Source organism: Bufo gargarizans, chromosome 9, assembly GCF_014858855.1.
Source record: "Bufo gargarizans isolate SCDJY-AF-19 chromosome 9, ASM1485885v1, whole genome shotgun sequence".
Lineage (NCBI taxonomy): Eukaryota > Metazoa > Chordata > Amphibia > Anura > Bufonidae > Bufo > Bufo gargarizans.
In genome coordinates, this window is record NC_058088.1 from 19,323,755 (window position 1) to 19,345,551 (window position 21,797).

A 21,797-nucleotide genomic window follows, 5' to 3' on the forward strand; every position below is an offset into this window, starting at 1 on the left:
ACAGGAATAATGCACACAGTGATGTCAGAGTACAGGAATAATGCACACAGTGATGTCAGAGTACAGGAATAATGCACACAGTGATGTCAGAGTACAGGAATAATGCACACAGTGATGTCAGAGTACAGGATAATGTACACAGTGATGTCAGAGTACAGGAATAATGCACACAGTGATGTCAGAGTACAGGAATAATGCACACAGTGATGTCAGAGTACAGGAATAATACACACAGTGATGTCACAGTACATGTATAGTGCACACAGTGATGTCATACTAGACAGATAATGCACACAGCAGGAATAATGTTTAATATATCATGTGGAGCGAGTTGCTGGAACTGCAGAAAAAAGAACAGCGCGCTGCACGGAGTAACTTCCAAAAAAAAAACTATTTAAAGAAACATGCTCTAAAACAGACATGAGCCACGCGTTTCGGTGATGGTCCGCCCCCCTTATCAGGCTGCTAATATAATATCACAGCACAGGAACAATGCACACAGAAAGGTAATCCTACACACTGTGACATCATAGAACAGGAAACAAATCTCACAGTGATGTCACGCTCTGTCCGTTTTATGCCTCCGTTTGACGTTTACGTTGCAAAAGAAAGGATACAGAAACCGCAGCACACCACGTTCTTGTATCCTGCACAGTCCAGTCAAATAAACGTATACTTTTTTTTATAGTGGAACTCTATGGTGAGTGGATGGCACTGCACGGCATAAGTCTGAGGCGTCCGTTTTTGTATACGTTAAAAGGATGGGGAAACGTGATGTGAACCGTCCCTAAGGGTCAGGTATCTGGAAGGTAAACCTGTAAATGAAGAGTCTGTGGAATGCGCGTCCCAGTCACAGCACGCCGATCGCCCAGGACAGGGGCGCCGTCCCAACACGTACCACAGGGTTACAGACAGGTCAGTGTGGGCGAGTCAGGAGGGTGCCCATGGAGGTGCCAATCATTGGGTGGAACCTCAGGCAGGAAAAGGGAGGAATTTTCCACTGTTCACAGTTATTATCCATAATTCAAGGTGAGGTGCAGGGCAACGGGGCAGTGCCAACATGCCGCTCTGCCATGGGCATGATATTTAGATGGCGAGTACTAAGTATTCCCTCTGGGCGATGCAAAGCAGAGCTGTGACTCTGGATGGTCCTCGATCACCTGTCATGGGGGGAAAATAACCAAAACCCATGGTGTTCGGAAAGTGGGCACCGTAGTTCAGACATTCAGTGTGAATCACTGCTATATGCCCTCCATGGTCCACTGGTAGGAGGCAGAGCTATGGGGGTCCTCTGAGTGTAGGGCGGCTCATTATGGGGGCACATTCAGGGTTGCACTGCCAATGAGGCGAGGGGGGGCAGCGGAAGGGCCATGGGCAATGAGCACTTTCAAGGGGTTAGGTTATGAAATTGGCATTGGGGGGGGGCACCGTTTCAGTTTTCCCCTCAGGCAGCAGAAAGGCTAGGGGCTCCCCTGGGCACATTTATGGGGCACCTCTGAAGGTTATCCCTGTGGGACATCAAAGGGGGCATTTAGGAACTAGGGGCACAACTGCACAAAGTGGTGACAGGGAGAATGTGGAATGTTGCCCGGGGTCAGGGCATCTCCGAGGTGACGGGGGGAGCACTTCTGGGGTCACCCTTGAAGTTGGTCGCCCATCAGGAGCAGGCGAGGGGAGTCTCAGACACATTGTGTATCAGGGGCGTGCACTTCCTCCTCTCACAGTCTCTCTCCTCTCTGCAGGGCACAACGTGAGACTATTCCGCCCGGACTGGACATTCACACTGGTCACAGTGAGTGCATTATGTGCCCTATTCTACTTCCCTCGTACTGTGCTACAGATGTAGCAGAGCTGAGCTTCTAGTCTTGAGACCACTCTCTGTACTGCATTTGTGCAAAAACCACAGATCGTGATATCAAACTCAGCTCTGCTGCATCTGTGCGGCTGTTGTTCTAGTTTTTATCCAGTTTTTGGATTTTTATGCTCCCCCCCCCCCCCCTATAGATTCCCACTGGATACATTTCTGGTTTTCCGCCGCTCTTTCCCGTATGCTGGACGTTTTGCTGCCTTTATTAGAATGTTATGACTTCCTAGTATTCAGTATTTGAACAGTTTTTATAGGAGAACCCCTTCCCCGGCCGTGTTCACATAGGACATTTTTGCGCTTTTTTTTGTGCAGCTGTCGGATCTTTCAAAGAAAAATGCAGAATTTCCTACAAGAATACTATTTTTATTTGTTGCACTTTGTATTGTTGTAACTTTTTTTGCTACAAAAATGCAACAAAAACAAACAAACGGATGCACTTTTTATGGGAGACTGATACAAAAATGGGACCCCTTTCAGCAGCTTCTTGACACTAGACCCATAACAGGAGCCATTTTTAAACTAATTTTCTCACCCTAACTTTGTCGCATCCCAGGGCAGGTCCTCCTCGCCACCCACCCATGGGGACCCCAATTACAGGAGCTGTCTCTATGGTATGGGCTCCCCTGAATGTACTGCAATATCTTCATATAAAAAGAAAATAATTTTTTTTAAAATTATAATAAAATAGATTTTTACATTTTCTTGTATTGTGCTGAATGAATGGCTTCCCTGCAGTCGCCGATCGGCGCCGCTTCCTCTTTGTAGAAGACCCTTCTGGTTTCCATAATGAGCAGGGCAGGAAATATAAGACTGAGGAGGAAAAGCTGTTGATAAGGAAACATCATTTTCCGTTTTGTGAAGTTTTTGATCTTTTCCCAGTGCTAAGTGTCAATGACAATGACTTGTCTGCAGTCAGAGCTGCACAGTCTACACGGGGCCCCTGGAAAACGTTATTGAGGGGCCCTTACTGTCAGATATGTTGGAATAAGTTACTATTGTCGCCTCTCCTGACAGGTCCGCTGTAATAGCTACTTGTAATAACACTTCTCTCTTATGCCGTTCCTTTGTTATTCCTGCTAGAAGTTTATGAATGAATTACCAGCAGCTTGCAGTAAAGGTACAGATGGGTGTTACCAGTCAGCGGGGGGGGGTGTCCCTGCACAGTATTATACTGGCAGCACTTACCGCTACTGGTAACACCCAGCAGGACCTTTACTACAGACTGCTGGCAATTTATATGTAAACTTCTAGCAGGAATAATAAAGGAATGGCACAGCGTCATAGGAATAGAGGCTCCAGAATTGGTATTACGTGGGGAATGCAAGTAGTTACTCAAACAGTCACGTCAGAAATGTCTCTAAAAGTAAAGCTTCCCTTTAACTACCCCCCCCCCCCACCCCCCTGCCTACAACCTTCCCGGGAAATTTCCTGTTCCACCAGGCGCGACACCTCGCAGGGCTAGCTCAGCTGAAGCGATCCCTTGCTTGGAGCAATAGGACTTTAAATTCATATGTAAATTAGCAGTTAAGTGCACCAAGGGCGGGCCCAAGTCGCTGTGTGCACCCTTCTTCCTCCCTCTCCTTCTTGATTGACAGGACCAGGTGAGATGACTGCGCAGGAACCTCTCCCGATCAATCAGGGGCTGGCAGAGGAAGCAGGAGGAGGAGGAGTGCACACAGAGTGACTCAGGACCGCCCTAAGTGCACTTAACTGCTCATTAGCATATGGATTCAAAGCACTTTTTCTCTAGGATGAACCAACACATCGCTAAGCGAGAGGTATCAATACTTCTATAGGGAGACCTCTCCACTCCCGTATCCAGACCATTTTCAGTTCCATCATATATTATGTATACTGGCCTATTCTTCGTGAAGACCCCCCAGAAGACCACATTTCAATGCAATTTTGGTTGATCCCCCTCAAAAAGGCTGCACTGTATGCATTGTAGATCATAGAACTACTCCCCCCCCCCCCCCCACCCGCATACATTGTATTTTTTTACTTTTTTTTTTATTGTATTCGCCATAGGTGGGTCCAGCGATCGCCATGTCGGTCTGGTCGGCCCTAGTCTTGCTGTTGGGGGTGTCGGTGCAGGCACAAGAGTCCAGGTAAGAGGACTTGATATCACCATGAGGATGCATGGCCTGGCTGTAGGATATTTTTCTATAATGATTGTGGGGTTTTTACGTTTATTGCGGTAACTTGTCATTAAAGTAAATCTGCCCGATCTCCTCCGCGAGGGGCTGAGCTCGGAGATATAGGCTTTACCAGGACTCCTAGAGAAAGCCCATGAGTCCTGCTGCCCTCGCCCCCCGCACCCCGTCATCCACAGCTTGGTTTGCATTTACATCACAAATGTCGCCTCCTTTTCTGGAAGTGGCCACCAGATGGCAGCGCAGTTCCCTTTCAAAGCCACACATTGATCCACCTTGTAGACTGTACTAGGGTAACGTTAAAGGGGTTTTCTGGGAATTTAATATTGATGTACCCAGATCTCATAGGGCCCTATAGAAAAACTGCCCCACCCAGTCTCCCAGTACACATGCAACAATCTCCCACAGGCAACGCAAAGCGAAACAACCCAGATTTCAGAATTTATGTTTTTTCATTAAAAAGAATTTAAAAAAATTGTAGTAAAAAAAATGCGCCCTTCACTTTAAGTGCTACATAAATACGGCGCTCATTCTGACCACCATATTTCTCAGACAACCGGCAAAAATACATTGATAAATCGGCTTCCCTTCTGTTACAAAGCTGTCTTCCCGCAGCCACCACTAGGGGGAGCTCAATGCATAGGAAGTGATACAGTTACCATATAATGGAAGCAGAAATAATCTCTTTGCTTTGAGCTCCCCCTAGTGGCGGGTGCATGAAAATAGTGTTTTTTTTTGTCTAGAAAAGGCGTTCAGGTAACTCCGGGTCTAGCTCTCACGCCTGCCGTCTTGCAGCTCTTTTACAGGCGTCTGTTCCAGAGAGGTGGAGAAGATTCCAGTTATACACAATGAGACATTCATTCAGCCAGTGTACAAGCCTTATATCACAATGTGTCCGGGTCATCGTACCTGCAGCACCTACAGGTAAGTTGGGGGCTCAGTGTGGGTAGGTAAGGTCGAAAAAGAATTAGAAATGTTTAAAACAGCGCCATCCTTACTTATAGGCCATGTCTGGTATTGCAACTTAGCCTGATTGCGGGAGGGTGGTGGAGCAGGGAGACAGCATGCATATCCACCTGTACAATTGTGCACGGACTAGATGTATACATTATATATTGTGTGTGTCTGCGTGTTTCAGGACCGTGTACTCCGTGTTAGTCCGGCAGGTGAAAAGGGAAATCGTAAAGGTGAATTCCATTTGTTGCCCGGGATGGAAGAAAAAGGAACCAAATTCTGAATCCTGCGAGGAAGGTGAGACCTGGAAGGGACAACTAGTAATAGTGGAAGGGTTTGTGACACTCGGAGAAAGTTCATCGCTAAGGCCTCCTGCACACGAACGTGTGCGCCCCGTGGTCGTGCTGCGGCCGGCAAATGCGAACCGCAACGCACGAACACCGTTCATGGGGCAGCCGCAGCGGATCGCGGACCCATTCAATTTAATGGGTCCGCGATCCGGCCGTTCCACAAAAAGATAGGACATGTTCTATCTTTTTGCGGAACGGAAGTACGGGACGAAACCCCACGGAAGCACTCCGTCGTGCTCCCGTAGGGTTTCTGTTCCGTGCTTCCGTTCCGCACCATTCCGCATCTCCGGATTTGCGGACCCATTGAAGTGAATGGGTCAGCATCCGTGATGCGGAATGGCCACAGAACGGCGCCCGTGTATTGCGGATCCGCAATACGGCAACGGGAAGCAGGAGGCCTTAAAGTGAGACTACCATCACAGGTTTCCTTCTAAGAAACTGAAAGTGTAGATGATTTGGAACATTTTTCTAATATATTTTGTAAGTCTCTGGGTCTCCGTTTCATCAGTAGTGTTTACTATGTCTGTATTCCTCACATTAAAAAATACTCACTGTCCCCACCATGGTACTGAGACTTCAATAGAACATGCCTTAATACTGCCCCCTAGTGGTCGCAATAAGCAGTGCAGATGTATGTGTGTAAATACAAGAAGCAGAACATCCAAGCCATGCCAAGTATATTAGAAAACTTCTCAAAATCATGAAAGCTGCTGGAGGCTGACATCAGCAATGGAAAAAGTTTTCTGCAAATTTTTACAGTCCTGCTCCAATGCCAATTTCTTAACCTAACCCCTTTGTCACAATGAAAGAACTCATTGCCCATGGCCCTTCCGCTTGCCCCTACCTGGTGCTGCCTGGGGCGATCGCCTTCACCTGGCCTCATTGGTGGTGCGCCCCTGGTCCTTGGTTATCACTGTAAACCAGGGTTTCAGCTGTTCTAAAACTACAACTCTCAGAATGCTCCAATCACTTCTATAACCGTTACAAGAGCAGCCGAGCAAGCTTGAATGCTGGGAGTTGTAGTTTTGCAGCAGCTGGAGTGTTGCAGGTTGCTGACCCCTGCAGCAGACTGTCACACCTCTGAGAAAAAAAAGTCTGAACTCTCACATTGAGGGCTCATGCACACGACCATATGTATTTTGCGGTCCGCAAAACACGGATCTGTAAAAAAACAAAAACAAAACGGAGGACATGCGTTTTTTTGGCAGACCCATTGAAGTGAATGATTCTGCATACAAACCTGTAAAAAAACGGAACGAGCTCTGAGAAGCATGTAGCAGTTGGTCGTTGTGCAGTTCAAGCCACCTCACCGAAAGAAATCAGACAAAAAATACATAACTAGGTTAAGTTGTAAAGCTTCATTACACCAGCAGATTATCTGGCCAATATCTGTCCAATCAGGTCAATAGTTGGTGTGTATAACAAAAGATTGTGTGTGTAATCGAATGACGTCTGTGTTGCATCCCTTTTTTTTTTGCGGATCCATTGTAACAATGTCTAACCTTGTCCGCAAAACGGACAAGAATAGGACATGTTCTATCCTTTTTGTGGGGCTACGAAACGGACAGTACACGGTGTGCTGTCCGCATTTTTTGCAGGACCATTTAATTGAATGGTTCCGCATCCTATCCATATATCCTATATTTGTTTGTGTGCATGAGGCCTAAGACTGACGATTCCTTTGTTATGGACAGATAGGAGCGGCTGCCATTCAGAGTGTCAATCCCTATGTTTGCCAGGGACTGATACAGTAGGAGCAGCTGATTCCTTTGTTATGGACTGATAGGAGCGGCTGTCATTCAGAGTGTCAATCCCTATGTTTGCCTGGGACGGATACAGTAGGAGCAGCTGATTCCTTTGTTATAGACTGATAGGAGCGGCTGTCATTAGGACTGCTGATCCCTACGCTTGCTGCCTTTCGCGGGTTCTTGTTATTCTGAGGCTGATATTTATGTGTCTTTTTCTCTCAATCTTCATTGTTTCTTTGTACGTTCAGCTGTTTGCCGTAAACCTTGTCAGAACGGTGGGACGTGCGTCAAGCCCAACATGTGTCGCTGCCCCGCAGGGTGGGGAGGAAGGTACTGCCACGTGGGTGAGTCATTGTTTTTGTAAAGCCATTTATAATACATACATAATACTCTGGCCTCTGGGGGGCGCTGGTCCATCAAATTGTCAAACATGTCATAGAAACATCTTAAAGGGGAAGCACATGCAAGCATTATTTTTTTGGGCATTAGACACACAGAACTAACAGCATTCAAGGAGAGGGCACCAACGATTTCTAGTTTCATGTGGTAGCTTTTTACAGCTTGGGCAAACCTATGGCAACTAAACACAGTGTTGGCTATAGGTCCGTACCACTTTAAGGGATCTACATTATCAAGCTTGTGTTGCAGGTGGATGTTCATTCACTTCGCGGTCGGGTTCATCTGACCGTATCCACCATACAAAGAAATGCACTCATATTTCAATCTACAGTGGTGGAAATCACTCATACTTAAACCAGGCCAGTCCAGCATCTCTGCTGACCGGTCAGTGTCTCCTTGCCATCACCTTTTGACATTCTGCACCTTGCTCATTGACTCACCTTTCTGACCTGACCTCATATTAAGGACCTGCGGCTTGTTACAGCAGCCTCCCCTCTCACACCATGTGGCTTCAGCTACACACTACTCCTTATCCCTGCTGCATACCCTTAACTAATGTGGAACAGAGACACCTAGTGTCAGGAGTGAACACTACAAGACCTAATAAATTACATGCAGACAAGGTGACAAACCACACTTCAATATAACTCACAGGTTTAAGGGATAGCGTCCTGCAAATAAAGGAAACTCCTTATTTATAGCGAAAAAAAATATTCAAACATTACATGGGTAGTTTCCTGGGCACAACCCCCCCCCCCCCTCCCCCTCCCATCAGAATTAGGAACATAGGATCATGGTGTATGGTCAGATGGATGGGTCTGAGGGTGATGGCAGAGGAGAGGAGGAGTTTACCATGGAAGTCTCCAGGAGAACATTCATAAAGTCAAGATTTTGGGTATTTTCCAAAAATATCTCCATGTAGACTTATTTATCTCATATTTTATAACGTTTTATAAGACAAGTCTCAGTTGTCCTCCATATTCTCCTTCTCTCCTTAGATATAGATGAGTGTCGCCGCCCGTCCCGTTACTGCCCCCAAGTGTGCATCAATACGAGGGGCAGCTTCCGCTGTGACTGTAACCCGGGATATGCTCTGGGGGAAGATGGAAGATCCTGTATAAAAACCAAGGAGAACAAGCCCCAAGTGTCTGTACTGGCCCAACAACCTGAAGGTAACTGTGTGGGGAGGACTAGGCTAGGCTGCATTACACCTGACCATTTGTCATCTTTTAATTCTTATGCCTGTATCCTTTGTGAATGCTTTCTTTACAGAGTCTTCAAATAAACTCTCTAATGAGGTGCAGGACCTCCGCAGCCTTGTGACATCCCTGGAGCAGGTGAGCGTGCAAAATCAGTATGTCCACTCATGTGGCCGCCTTTCTTTTATCCCTAGAGGGCATCTAAAACTAAGCAAATGAAGGAAAGGCAGCATATAGATCAATGCGTCTCCATGGAAACAGACTACAAACAAACCCTGTGTGTAGTCTGATCCTGCAGCCATGTGTTACTCCGCTACTATAAACAGTAGAAAGGGGGCAGATGGAAGAGGGTGTCAGATGATTGCGGTCCCTTTCTGATCTGTGCCTCCTGGGCTGTTGGACCAAAAGGCACCGCAAGGTCATGACCATGGCACTGTGCTGAAAGGAGTCACAGGTGCAGCCACATGGTCTTGTAATTAGAATACAGGACAGTCCCTCGACTGGGACTTGGAGGAACATTTTAGTGGGAGGCCTAGAGTCCGCTGAAGCCCATTACAAAAATGTTTTATAGATGCCGCTATTAATCGCTTCATGTAGCTTTATAGCAGTCTACTTTTTCTAATACAAAGCTCGATAATGCACCTGAATGGGCATATTCCGGCTGCCTGAAGCCACCACTAGGGGGAGCGTGGGAGCTTATTGCATACTCCAGGATTATTATTATTATTATTATTACTAGTGTTGAGAGAATCGAAGTTAACGAAGTGGACTTCGATCTGAATTTCAGGAAAAATTTGCTTAACCACTTCAGCCCCGCTAGGTGAAACCCCCTTCATGACCAGGCCACTTTTTACACTTCGGCACTACACTCCTTTCACCGTTTATCGCTCGGTCATGCAACTTACCACCCAAAGGAATTTTACCTCCTTTTCTTCTCACTAATAGAGCTTTCATTTGGTGGTATTTTATTGCTGCTGACATTTTTACTTTTTTTGTTATTAATCAAAATATAACGATTTTTTTGCAAAAAAATGACATTTTTCACTTTCAGCTGTGAAATTTTGCAAAAAAAACGACATCCATATATAAATTTTTCGCTAAATTTATAGTTCTACATGTCTTTGATAAAAAAAAAATGTTTGGGCAAAAAAAAAATGGTTTGGGTAAAAGTTATAGCATTTACAAACTATGGTACAAAAATGTGAATTTCCGCTTTTTGAAACAGCTCTGACTTTCTGAGCACCTGTCATGTTTCCTGAGGTTCTACAATGCCCAGACAGTAGAAAACCCCCACAAATGACCCCATTTCGGAAAGTAGACACCCTAATGTATTCGCTGATGGGCATAGTGAGTTCATAGAACTTTTTATTTTTTGTCACAAGTTAGCGGAAAATGATGATGATTTTATTTTTTTTTTTTTTTCTTACAAAGTCTCATTTTCCACTAACTTGCGACAAAAAATAAAAAATTCTAGGAACTCGCCATGCCCCTCACAGAATACCTTGGGGTGTCTTCTTTCCAAAATGGGGTCACTTGTGGCGTAGTTATACTGCCCTGGCAATTTAGGGGCCCAAATGTGTGAGAAGAACTTTGCAATCAAAATGTGTAAAAAATGACCGGTGAAATCCGAAAGGTGCACTTTGGAATATGCGCCCCTTTGCCCACCTTGGCAGCAAAAAAGTGTCACACATGTGGTATCGCCGTACTCAGGAGAAGTTGGGGAATGTGTTTTGGGGTGTCATTTTACATATACCCATGCTGGGTGAGAGAAATATCTTGGCAAAAGACAACTTTTCCCATTTTTTTATACAAAGTTGGCATTTGACCAAGATATTTTTCTCACCCAGCATGGGTATATGTAAAATGACACCCCAAAACACATTCCCCAACTTCTCCTGAGTACGGCGATACCAGATGTGTCACACTTTTTTGCTGCCAAGGTGGGCAAAGGGGCACATATTCCAAAGTGCACCTTTCGGATTTTGCAGGGCATTTTTTACACATTTTGATTGCAAGGTACTTCTCACACATTTGGGCCCCTAAATTGCCAGGGCAGTATAACTACCCCACAAGTGACCCCATTTTGGAAAGAAGACACCCCAAGGTATTCCGTGAGGGGCATGGCGAGTTCCTAGAATTTTTTATTTTTTGTCGCAAGTTAGTGGAATATGAGACTTTGTAAGGAAAAAAGAGAAAAAAAAAAAAATCATCATTTTCCGCTAACTTGTGACAAAAAATAAAAAATTCTAGGAACTCGCCGTGCCCCTCACGGAATACCTTGGGGTGTCTTCTTTCCAAAATGGGGTCACTTGTGGCGTAGTTATACTGCCCTGGCAATTTAGGGGCCCAAATGTGTGAGAAGTACCTTGCAATCAAAATGTGTAAAAAATGCCCTGCAAAATCCGAAAGGTGCACTTTGGAATATGTGCCCCTTTGCCCACCTTGGCAGCAAAAAAGTGTGACACATCTGGTATCGCCGTACTCAGGAGAAGTTGGGGAATGTGTTTTGGGGTGTCATTTTACATATACCCATGCTGGGTGAGAAAAATATCTTGGCAAACGACAACTTTTCCCATTTTTTTATACAAAGTTGGCATTTGACCAAGATATTTTTCTCACCCAGCATGGGTATATGTAAAATGACACCCCAAAACACATTCCCCAACTTCTCCTGAGTACGGCGATACCAGATGTGTGACACTTTTTTGCAGCCTAGATGCGCAAAGGGGCCCAAATTCCTTTTAGGAGGGCATTTTTAGACATTTGGATCCCAGACTTCTTCTCACGCTTTAGGGCCCCTAAAAAGCCAGGGCAGTATAAATACCCCACATGTGACCCCACTTTGGAAAGAAGACACCCCAAGGTATCCAATGAGGGGCCTGGCAAGTTCATAGAATTTTTTTTTTTTTCGCATAAGTTAGCGGAAATTGATTTTTTTTTTTTGTTTTTTCTCACAAAGTCTCACTTTCCGCTAACTTAGGACAAAAATTTCAATCTTTCATGGACTCAATATGCCCCTCAGCAAATACCTTGGGGTGTCTTCTTTCCAAAATGGGGTCATTTGTGGGGTGTTTGTACTGCCCTGGCATTTGAGGGTCTCCGCAATCATTACATGTATGGCCAGCATTAGGAGTTTCTGCTATTCTCCTTATATTGAGCATACAGGTAATGAGATTTTTTTTTCCGTTCAGCTTCTGGGCTGAAAGAAAAAAATGAACGGCACAGATTTCTTCATTCGCATCGATCAATGTGGATGAAAAAATCTCTGCCAAAAAAAAAAAATGGAGGGGAAAGGCGTCTGCCAGGACATAGGAGCTCCGCCCTACATCCATACCCACTTAGCTCGTATGCCCTGGCAAACCAGATTTCTCCATTCGCATCAATCGATGTGGATGAATAAATCATTGCCGGGATTTTTTTTTTTATATACAAAATGCTTGCCAAAGCATAGGAACGCCGCCTCCTCCTCAGCTCGTATGCCTCGGCAAACGTATCTGTCACTGCAGAGGAGAAAATCCCGTCTTGCAGCGCCGCATACACCGACTTGCGTGTAATCTGACAGCAGCGCAATGCTTCTGTCAGAATGCACATCGGTGCTGCAGCTAGTAGATCGGTTGGTCCACCTGGAAGGTAAAAAGACAAAAAAAAAAAAAAAAGAAAAAACCAGGCCACAACGCAATAATTTTATTAACTTTGGAACAGAACATGTAACTTTAACTTTTGGAACTAAACATTAACCTGTTTGCTTACCTGTTTTTTTTTTTTTTGTTTTTTTTTTGTTTTTTTACCTTTATAGAACAAACCTCTCCTCCCCCATGGGTCAATGTGCAAAGCGCAAATCGCCCAAAGATGTGGCGAAGTGCGTTATGCCTATGCTAGGTGTACCTGTGTGTGGTACTTTCGGAAACAATCCCCTAAGCATAGGGCAGGGTGGTCAGGACAGTCAGGACAGAAATACCGGGTGTCACGCCTTATTCCACTCCTGCTACAGACACGACATCTTTTTCGGGGTGACGGTTGGGTTGAGGTACCAGCAACGACATTGGGGAAATGTCGCTCGTGTAGACGGCTAACTACACTGGTGGATGGGGCCACGGAACCTTCTGGATACAGGAGGTTCTCAATGATCTCTTCCTGAAATTTGAGGAAGGATCCAGTTCTCCCAGCCTTACTGTAGAGAACAAAACTATTGTACAGAGCCAATTGAATCAAATATACAGACACCTTCTTATACCAGCGTCTGGTTCTGCGGGAAACTAAATACGGAGACAACATCTGGTCATTGAAGTCGACCCCTCCCATGTGGAGGTTATAGTCGTGGACTGAGAGGGGCTTTTCAATGACACGGGTTGCTCGCTCAATTTGTATTGTCGTGTCTGCGTGAATGGAGGAGAGCATGTAAACGTCACGCTTGTCTCTCCATTTCACCGCGAGCAGTTCTTCGTTACACAGTGCGGCCCTCTGCCCCCTTGCAAGACGGGTGCTAACGAGCTGTTGGGGGAAGCCCGCGCGACTAGTTCGCGCGGTACCACAGGCGCCAATCCGTTCTAGAAACAAATGCCTAAAGAGGGCCACACTTGTGTAAAAATTGTCCACATAAAGATGGTACCCCTTGCCGAATAAGGGTGACACCAAGTCCCAAACTATCTTCCCACTGCTCCCCAGGTAGTCAGGGCAACCGACCGGCTCCAGGGTCTGATCTTTTCCCTCATAGACACGAAATTTGTGGGTATAGCCTGTGGCCCTTTCACAGAGCTTATACAATTTGACCCCATACCGGGCGCGCTTGCTTGGGATGTATTGTTTGAAGCCAAGGCGCCCGGTGAAATGTATTAGGGACTCGTCTACGCAGATGTTTTGCTCAGGGGTATACAAATCTGCAAATTTCTGGTTGAAATGGTCTATGAGGGGCCGAATTTTGTGGAGCCGGTCAAAAGCAGGGTGGCCTCTGGGACGGGAGGCGGTGTTGTCACTAAAGTGCAAGAAACGCAGGATGGTCTCAAATCGTGTCCTGGACATTGCACCAGAGAACATGGGCATGTGATGAATTGGGTTCGTGGACCAATATGACCGCAATTCATGTTTTTTTGTCAGGCCCATGTTGAGGAGGAGGCCCAGAAAAGTTTTAAATTCGGAAACTTGGACTGGTTTCCACCGGAAAGGCTGGGCATAAAAGCTTCCCGGGTTAGCGGTTATAAATTGTGTGGCATACCGGTTTGTCTCTGCCACGACTATGTCTAAGAGCTCCGCAGTCAAGAACAGCTCAAAAAATCCCAGGGCCGAACCGATCTGAGCTGTCTCAACCCGAACTCCAGACTGGGCAGTGAAAGGGAAAACTACGGGTGCGGCTGAAGTTGGGGGCTGCCAATCAGGGTTTGCCAGCACCTCTGGGATTCTAGGGGCTCTACGGGCACGTCTTTGCGGTGGCTGCGACGGGGTCACTACTGCTCGTGCCACCGTACCAGCTTCAACTGCCCTTCTGGTGCTCGCTACTTCACCAGGTTGTACGGCAGTGCTGGTACTAGGTCCAGGATGGGCTGGTCTGCTGGTGTATGCCTCACCACGTAATCCGGCAGCACCAGCCCCACTCTGATGCTCTTGAAGCGGATCCTGCGCAACCTGCGGTCTAGCAACACGGGGCCGGGTACGCCTGGTTCTATCAGGGACCTCAGCCTCCTCGTCCGAACTTTGGGTCAGAGAGCCGCTGCTTTCTACAGGTTCGTATTCTGACCCGCTGGATTCATCAGATGAGGGTTCCCACTCCTCATCCGACTGGGTCAGAAGCCTGTAGGCCTCTTCAGAGGAATACCCCCTGTTTGACATGTGGGCAACTAAATTTAGGGGTATTCCCTGAGACTACCCAGGTAAAAAAAGCAAGCCTGTCTTACAAAGGGGAGGCTAGCGAAGTACCGGAGGCCGCTGCGGTTGATAAAAAATATCAAAAGTGATTTTTTTATCGCCGCAGTGCGTGTAAAGTGGATGTGCAGCGATCAAAAAAAAATTTTTTTTTGTCACTGCGGTGGGGCGGGTGTGGGCGAACGCACGTGTGGGCGACCGATCAGGCCTGATCGGGCAAACACTGCGTTTTGGGTGGAGGGCGAACCTAAAGTGACACTAATACAGTTATAGATCTGACCGTGATCAGTTTTGATCACTTCCAGATACTATAAAAGTACAAATGCTGATTAGCGATACGCTAATCAGCGAATAACGGACTGCGGTGCGGTGGGCTGGGCGCTAACTGATCCCTAACTACCTAACCAAGGGACCTAAACTATACCTAAAACCTAACGGTCAATACCAGTGAAAAAAAAAAGTGACAGTTTGCACTGATCACTTTTTTTCCTTTCACTAGTGATTGACAGGGGCTAGAAGGGGTGATCAAAGGGTTAATAGGGGTTCAGGGGGGTGATCTGGGGCTAAGTATGTACTGTTGGTGTACTCACTGTGAAGCCTGCTCCTCTGCTGGATCCAACCGACGAAAAGAACCAGCAGAGGAGCAGGCAGCCATATAACAGATCATATTTACAAATATGATCTGCTATATGGCTCTGTGATTGGCTTTTTTGAAAATCAGCAACCTGCCAGCCAATGATCGCTGGCTGGCAGGTCCTGACGAAATACTCCTCTATGAAATGCCGGCCCGCGATGCGCATGTGCGGGCCGGCTGCGGCGAAATCTCGCGTCTCGCGAGATGACGCGCCGATGCGTCCAGGAGGAGAAAAGCAACCACCTTCCGGACGCATCGGCGCGTTAGGCGGTCCGGAGGTGGTTAATCACGAAGCTAAATTTCTTCGCGCTTCGTGGCAACGAATCAATTTTTCCTGAAATGGCAGCAAAAAAGAAAAAAAATACATACTCACCCCAACCCATTTGTTCTCGGAGAGTCCGTCTCGGCCATCTTGATTGAAAAAAAACGCGCCAAATCTCGTGCGCGCTAACTTGCGACGTCACCACGCTGGCCGGGCATGGTGATGTCATGCACGAGATTTGGCACATTTCCTTCAATCAAGAAGACCGCGACGGCCTCTCCGTGAGCAAATGGATGGAGGTGAGGATGGAGTTTTTTGTTTTTAACCCCCGATAGGCCTCAACGTGACTGTTAGATGCCGTTGACTGTTGAACGCGGCATCTGAGGGGTCCAATCACGGGGGCGGTGTGATCGCCGCTACCTACAATGGAATGTGTGATTCGTGATTAAGTAATTCATAACAAATTGAATTTCTTTTTGAACTTTGGTGAAGCAACCGCATCAAATTTTTGATAACTTCGCTCATCTCTAATTATTACCTTCTATGCAAAAATAAAAAATACAGCCTACTCTTAAGCTCCCTCTAGTGGTGGCTGCAGGCGGTCAGAATGGTTACACATACTTTATGCCTATCCAGGGAATTTGAAGCTCCTCAGGGGCGGGCAATACTATAGGTGCGAGCTCTGCAATTGCACAGAAGCCCTGAAGGTAAGGGGGTCTGCTGCTATATTTAAAAAAACTGCGCTCCTTACTATTATATTAGACTTCTTATGAATGCGGTCTGTAGCTAGCAAGCAGGGGCCAATATATTGCTCTCACACAGGGGCCCTTTGTTGTCCATGTCCACTCCTGGCTTGAACTACGTTTGGACCTGTGTACATGTATATTAAAACACAGCGCTCATTATTATAATGGTCAGGAGGAGGCACATGAGCTTACCACCTGGGGGTGCCCAGATGTCTCACCGCTCTGCCCCCACCTAAAAGGTCGGTATTTTGGTGGCTGAAATACAGTATAATGGTGCAACCGTCATACTGGAGTCGGGTGACATTTAATAAGGTCAGCCCCGTGTTTTGGATATAACCGTATCTGCACAGCAGGGCTTTTCCTATATCAAGCAACAAAAATCATCAAATCCTCATATGTAGCAGAACAATTCAGTGGGAGCGGAGTTCCCCTTTAAGCATAATGCTAACAGGAAACTGAAGCCCGGCCAATAAAACACAGGAAGTCAAGCAAGGGTGAAGTTACTGGAACCTGATGCTGCTCGTGGTGCAAGGCTGAGTTTCCCTTCATCAGTCTAGTCTAGTTTTATTGAAATCGCATTTCCACAGAACATATCTAAACGTGGCATCCAAGCCTGGTGAGGAGACTCTATGCAGGCAGAGACCTCCTATAGATCAGATATTAAAGGGGCTCTCCATTTTGGAGAATTGCTTCTTCCTTTCCCTTGACAAGAAGCTGGTCACATAATATTCCACAATGATCAAAAGCGATCTTCTGGGAAACCTGGCAGTAAGTGTAGTACTTCCCTGCAGCGCCACCACAGGAGAGATTAGGAATTACACCATTTAATGCACAGACATGCCAGGTCTGCAGGTCTTGAAGAGAGGGCCCTCCTACTATGTTCCAGTGACATAAGTGGCAGAATGGTTAAAAAAAATAAAAAATAAAGCATTAATCAGCCTTATTGATTCCCACTCAACCAATCACTGGCCGCACCAGTGACCCGCCTCAGCCAGAGATTGGCCAAACGGGCATCTCCTGCCTTTTCCTGTGTGTTGAGCTGGGACCAGGAAGCGGAGCAGTGACCAGAAGAGCATTAGAATGGAAGTGAGGTGATATAATGCTTCATGGTTTTTTTTTAACCATTCTTCCCCCAAAATGTAATCCCGTCGGGCAAGCCCTTTAACCCAGAATTCTTTAACAAGGTATTATACAATTGGTTTTCTAAACTAGACATCCCCTTTAACTTGTCCCCTATGACTTGGGACCTCCATTGATACGTACCAATCCTGGTTCTGAGATTTGGACAGAGCCCAAACATCTAAAAAACAAACAAAAAAAACATAGCCAACATTTAAGGTCACCTCTCTGCATGCCTCCAAATTTAGTCCACAAAATGTCCACAGATCCTAATATCCAGACTGGGTATCTATAGTCGGAACAGAAGTTCTTGAGGCATGGAGGACATATGGACTTGTCACCTTAGGACAGACCATCTGTACAGTTTCACGACCCAATCCTTTTGACGCAGTCTCTAGACTAGGGTAGGTCCATACATTCAGGTTTCCTGATGCAGTTTTGGAAGTCAAAGCCAGGAGTGAATTTCAAAAAGTTATCTTTGTCTTTTATGCTTTCCTTTCTTCTATGATCCACTTTGGATTTTGGCCCCTAAAACTGCATCAGGAAACCTGACCGTGAGGCTTGACCCTTAGTTTGCAGCTCTTCAGGTTGAGTCCTAAGCTGCCATTAAAAGATGTCTCTGTTCTACAGAAGTTGGACAGCGCCCTCTCCGCCCTGCAGAGACTCTTCCCCATTAAACTGTCGGAGATCCGCTCGGATCAGGTGCAGGAATTCTGGGAGAAGATTCATAGTTTGGATCGGGTGGATTATCTAAGCGATCAACTCATGGTTATGGAGGAGAAGATGGGAGAATGTAAGTAACTGGTGATGACCATGAACCTGAGGGTCTCTCTACTAGGATCTACCACCATGATCAACCCAACATCACCTTCACTTAGACAGTCATTATGACATATATTGGAACGATGTGACCTCCAGAAAGTTCTCTCGTAATGAGGATCCCCAGATTTGATGTGACTCAACTTTCAAGTGAAAGTATAGAATGGCCCAGTGGCCAATTGTACACCCATCTTGTTTGGGCACCGATTGTCCTCATACCATCCAGAAGAAGGTGTTATTGGGACAGTCATTAAGTACTTGGTGGTCCACCATGGTTCATCCATGTTTCTATTTGCCTGCCTGGATGGACCCAAAACAAGTAGGATGTAGCCCACAAATGGAGGCTTCCACTGAACACGTAAAGCGCCATTAGAATAATTTCCGCACTTTTCTACTCCTACTTCCCTTCCATCTACCTCTTTGTCCTATAAAGCCTTGTTGATTGTTCTGTTCCTCAAGTGAAGCTCCATCTGATTTCTCTTCGTCTTTTCTAGGTTCCTGCCGCAGCAATGACATTGAGATGCCTATAGATCTGAAGCGCTGACCCACCGAAGATTCCCCCTAATTATTTATACCCCTCCCCCATGGAAGACACTTATTTATGGTCCCTTTTTCCTATTTATAACCCTCATTCCTTGAGGCCATGATATCATCAATAAATGCTATTTGTATATAACGTGGGCAGATTCATCTCGTCTTCTTTACACATTACTATCACTAAAATACTCCCATAATGCACGTCTATATTTTGGCGTAGCTTTGAATGTGAAAGGAGGATCATTCAAAGTAAGTTACGTTATCTGTAGTGCTGTGGATCGCAAATTGGCCATTTGAATGGGGTCCGTGATCTGCATCCGATGGTCCACACCGCAAAAAAGTGCGGAGCCACGGCCAGAAACACCACATAAGAACTCTGTAGTGCTTCCGATCCGTGCTTTCACACCGCATCTCCGGGTTTGCGGACCCATTCAAGTGAATGGGTTTGCATCCGTGATGCGGGGTGCACACGGCCGGTGCCCCGTGTGTTCTGGACCAGCCATATGCGGGCTGCAATACGGCTATGGCGGGGCAACGGCCGTGTGCATGAGCCCTTATGGAGATACCATATGGTGGCACAGGAGCGTGTCTAGGTAAATGCACCGTGTACTCTGCAATGGGCATCATTTAGGCAAAGTGACTGCAACACTCAGACCACCACGAAACCTTGCAGTTATCAAGTCCAGTAAGCTTGAACCACAGGGCCATCGGGAATTAGGGTGTTCCGGCTGCTTAGGTAGCCTTCCGATCAATTTTTTTTTCAATGGGCAGATTTTTTTTTTCCAATTGAGTTTTTTTTTTTATATTATTGTTATTATTTAAAACCATGAGAACCAATGAAAAAAAGAATGGATGAATCAGATTTTTTGGAACTGTTGCTTTGGTTACACCAGGGCCGCTCGGCGTTTTGGCTACTTTCACATCCGTCATAGGATCTCAATAGCAGAAGAAAGCGCTTCAGTTTTGTCCCCATTCATTGTCAACGGGGACAAAACTGAACGAAACGGAGCGCACCAAAGTCCATTCCTTTCCATTGGGTCGCAGACAGAATAACGATGCAAGCAGCGTTTTTCTGTCCGCGATGTGGTGCGGAGCAAGACGGGACCGTCCTGACACACAATGCAAGTCAATGGGGACGGATCCTTATTTTCTGACACAATAGAAAACGGATCATTGACTTTCAATGGTGTTCATGACGGATCCGTCGTGGCTATAGAAGACATAATACAACCGGATTTGTTCATGACATGTTGTATTATGGTAACGGAAGCGTTTTTGCAGATCCATGACAACTGATGCGATACCAAACTCCATGAAATCTGTTTTTGACCATATTTAGGTGTCAAGTGGAGGCCAACAATGACCACAGCCATATGGAAGCCCTACAATACCAGCAGAGGTGCTCAATTTTTTTTTTATCGGAATGTTCATTTGAAAAAGGACAAACACAAAGAGATATTTCCATGATACAAAGAATTTTCCACCGCGGAGAAGCATTTGTATCAGAAGAAGTATGCCATGGCTCCATAATTAATGTTCTGAGTCACCAATGGAACCAATTGTTTTTAATACCATAGACATAATTGTCGCAAAAGATTGTATAATTATGTGACTATGTAATGAATAGGTGGGTGTCCTAGAGATGGTAACCTACCAGGTGAATGAGGTCCGATCACCTCCACATAGCTGTGGAACATTCTGCTGCTTTTGTAATTCCATAGATTACAGCAGTCCATGGCGGTCACTGGTTGGGTTCTGCCGCCATTCTCTTGTCAGGCCGGGGTTCCGCAGGTGGGACCAATGCTTCTTGGAATAGTGCTGGGCATCAGACACAACCCTATTCAGTTTGGAGCTGCTGGGGAAGCCAGCCCGGCCATCCATATAATACATGTGTTCCTCAGGTCCACCAGAATGGGCTTCTGGTTCATAGAAGGGGATCCAGAGCAGGGTCCCCCCATAAAACATTCTTATGCCTGAATAGGGGACATGGCCCATGGCATCTTGAGAACGGTTCTTCAGGTTACAAACAAGTTGTAGAGTCCAGCTTCCCACAAAAAGATTATTTTATTCATTCAACGTAAAATCCAGACATCCAATACAGTTTAAAATGTCTACGCGTTTAGGACCCCAATATATAGGTCCTTCATCATGACAATTCTTCAGGTGACACACTTGTCTTCTTTGTTTGTAGCCTTGTTTAGGGTTCTGATTCATCCATGCCGCTTATCTCCAGGTCCAATCTCTTACCCATAAGACAGAAGGATCATGACTGTCCAGTTACAAGTCTCTTCTCCCTCAGTTTTTCCTTGGATTCCATACTTTTCCCCCTCACCATGTGCTGGCCGGCGATAAGGAATCCATCCAAAATGACTCAGCCCTTCTCCTCCCTTCCTGAGACGGGGGAAGGTTGGGTGGGCCGCATGTAAGGTGCTTATCCAGATACCACCCTTCCCTCTGCTGTAAACAATGATCAGAACTTCACGTAGTGCAGATCCTTGGGAAAGAGCGGATCTCTCCATCTTCACACTTCCCATGACAGGTGCACGGACCTCAAAGAGCAACACTCAAGATGCCAAGTTTTACAAAACGGGCAGGAAAGAAAATGGTTTTGTAACTTATTTTAGAAGTTCTGCTTATTTTTGTTTTATTACACAATGAGACAGGAACGACATCCTTGCTGGAGAAGAGAAGACTGAGCTGTTATTACGGTGTTTTACTTACCATGGTGATCTGATGCTGCTGGGTCGGGTCAGGGGGTCATCACGTAAGAGTATCTTAATATCAGAATTACAGCTGTAAAGCCCTGCTGGATCACCGCTCTACGGACCCAAACAAAGAGCATCGTAGGGATCTAAGAGGCTTTAAAGGGGGCTCTCCGGGCATTTGGTCTAATCCAGGGATGCCCAACCTGCAGCCCTCCAGCTGTTGCAAAACTACGTCTCCCAGCATGCCTGGACAGTTTACAGCTATTGGGGCATGCTGGTAGTTGTAGTTTTGTAACAGCTGGGAGGTCCGCAGGTTGAGCATCCCTGGTTCTAATCTAACCTGTGGAGGGAAGCTCTTGACATAGGACTTACCTTCTCTTGCTCGCTATGGCTGCCTCCACCAGGGTCCTGACCGGATGTGGCCACTACTTTTCCTGCTCGGCTGTATT

The 21,797-nt window shown here is 46.2% G+C and overlaps 1 protein-coding gene across 1 annotated transcript; it reads left to right on the forward strand.

Annotated features, from left to right (window-relative positions):
• Positions 1-806: 806 nt before the first annotated feature.
• EGFL8 (EGF like domain multiple 8) lies at positions 807-18,782 on the forward strand. Its single transcript, XM_044306412.1, has 10 exons — positions 807-915; positions 1,743-1,792; positions 3,896-3,975; positions 4,816-4,944; positions 5,159-5,271; positions 7,321-7,416; positions 8,470-8,643; positions 8,744-8,808; positions 17,918-18,080; positions 18,601-18,782. The coding sequence occupies exons 1-10, from the start codon at positions 822-824 to the stop codon at positions 18,648-18,650; spliced, it is 1,014 nt and encodes a 337-aa protein (XP_044162347.1). The 5' UTR covers positions 807-821; the 3' UTR covers positions 18,651-18,782.
• Positions 18,783-21,797: the final 3,015 nt, after the last annotated feature.

Bases quoted from the DNA above. Each gene is read 5' to 3' on its own strand.
- EGFL8 (XM_044306412.1), top strand. From the start codon at position 822: ATGAAGAGTCTGTGGAATGCGCGTCCCAGTCACAGCACGCCGATCGCC. The intron at 3,976-4,815 runs GTAAGAGGACTT...GCCGTCTTGCAG, and splicing joins GTGCAGGCACAAGAGTCCAG to CTCTTTTACAGGCGTCTGTT. The intron at 4,945-5,158 runs GTAAGTTGGGGG...TGCGTGTTTCAG, and splicing joins CGTACCTGCAGCACCTACAG to GACCGTGTACTCCGTGTTAG.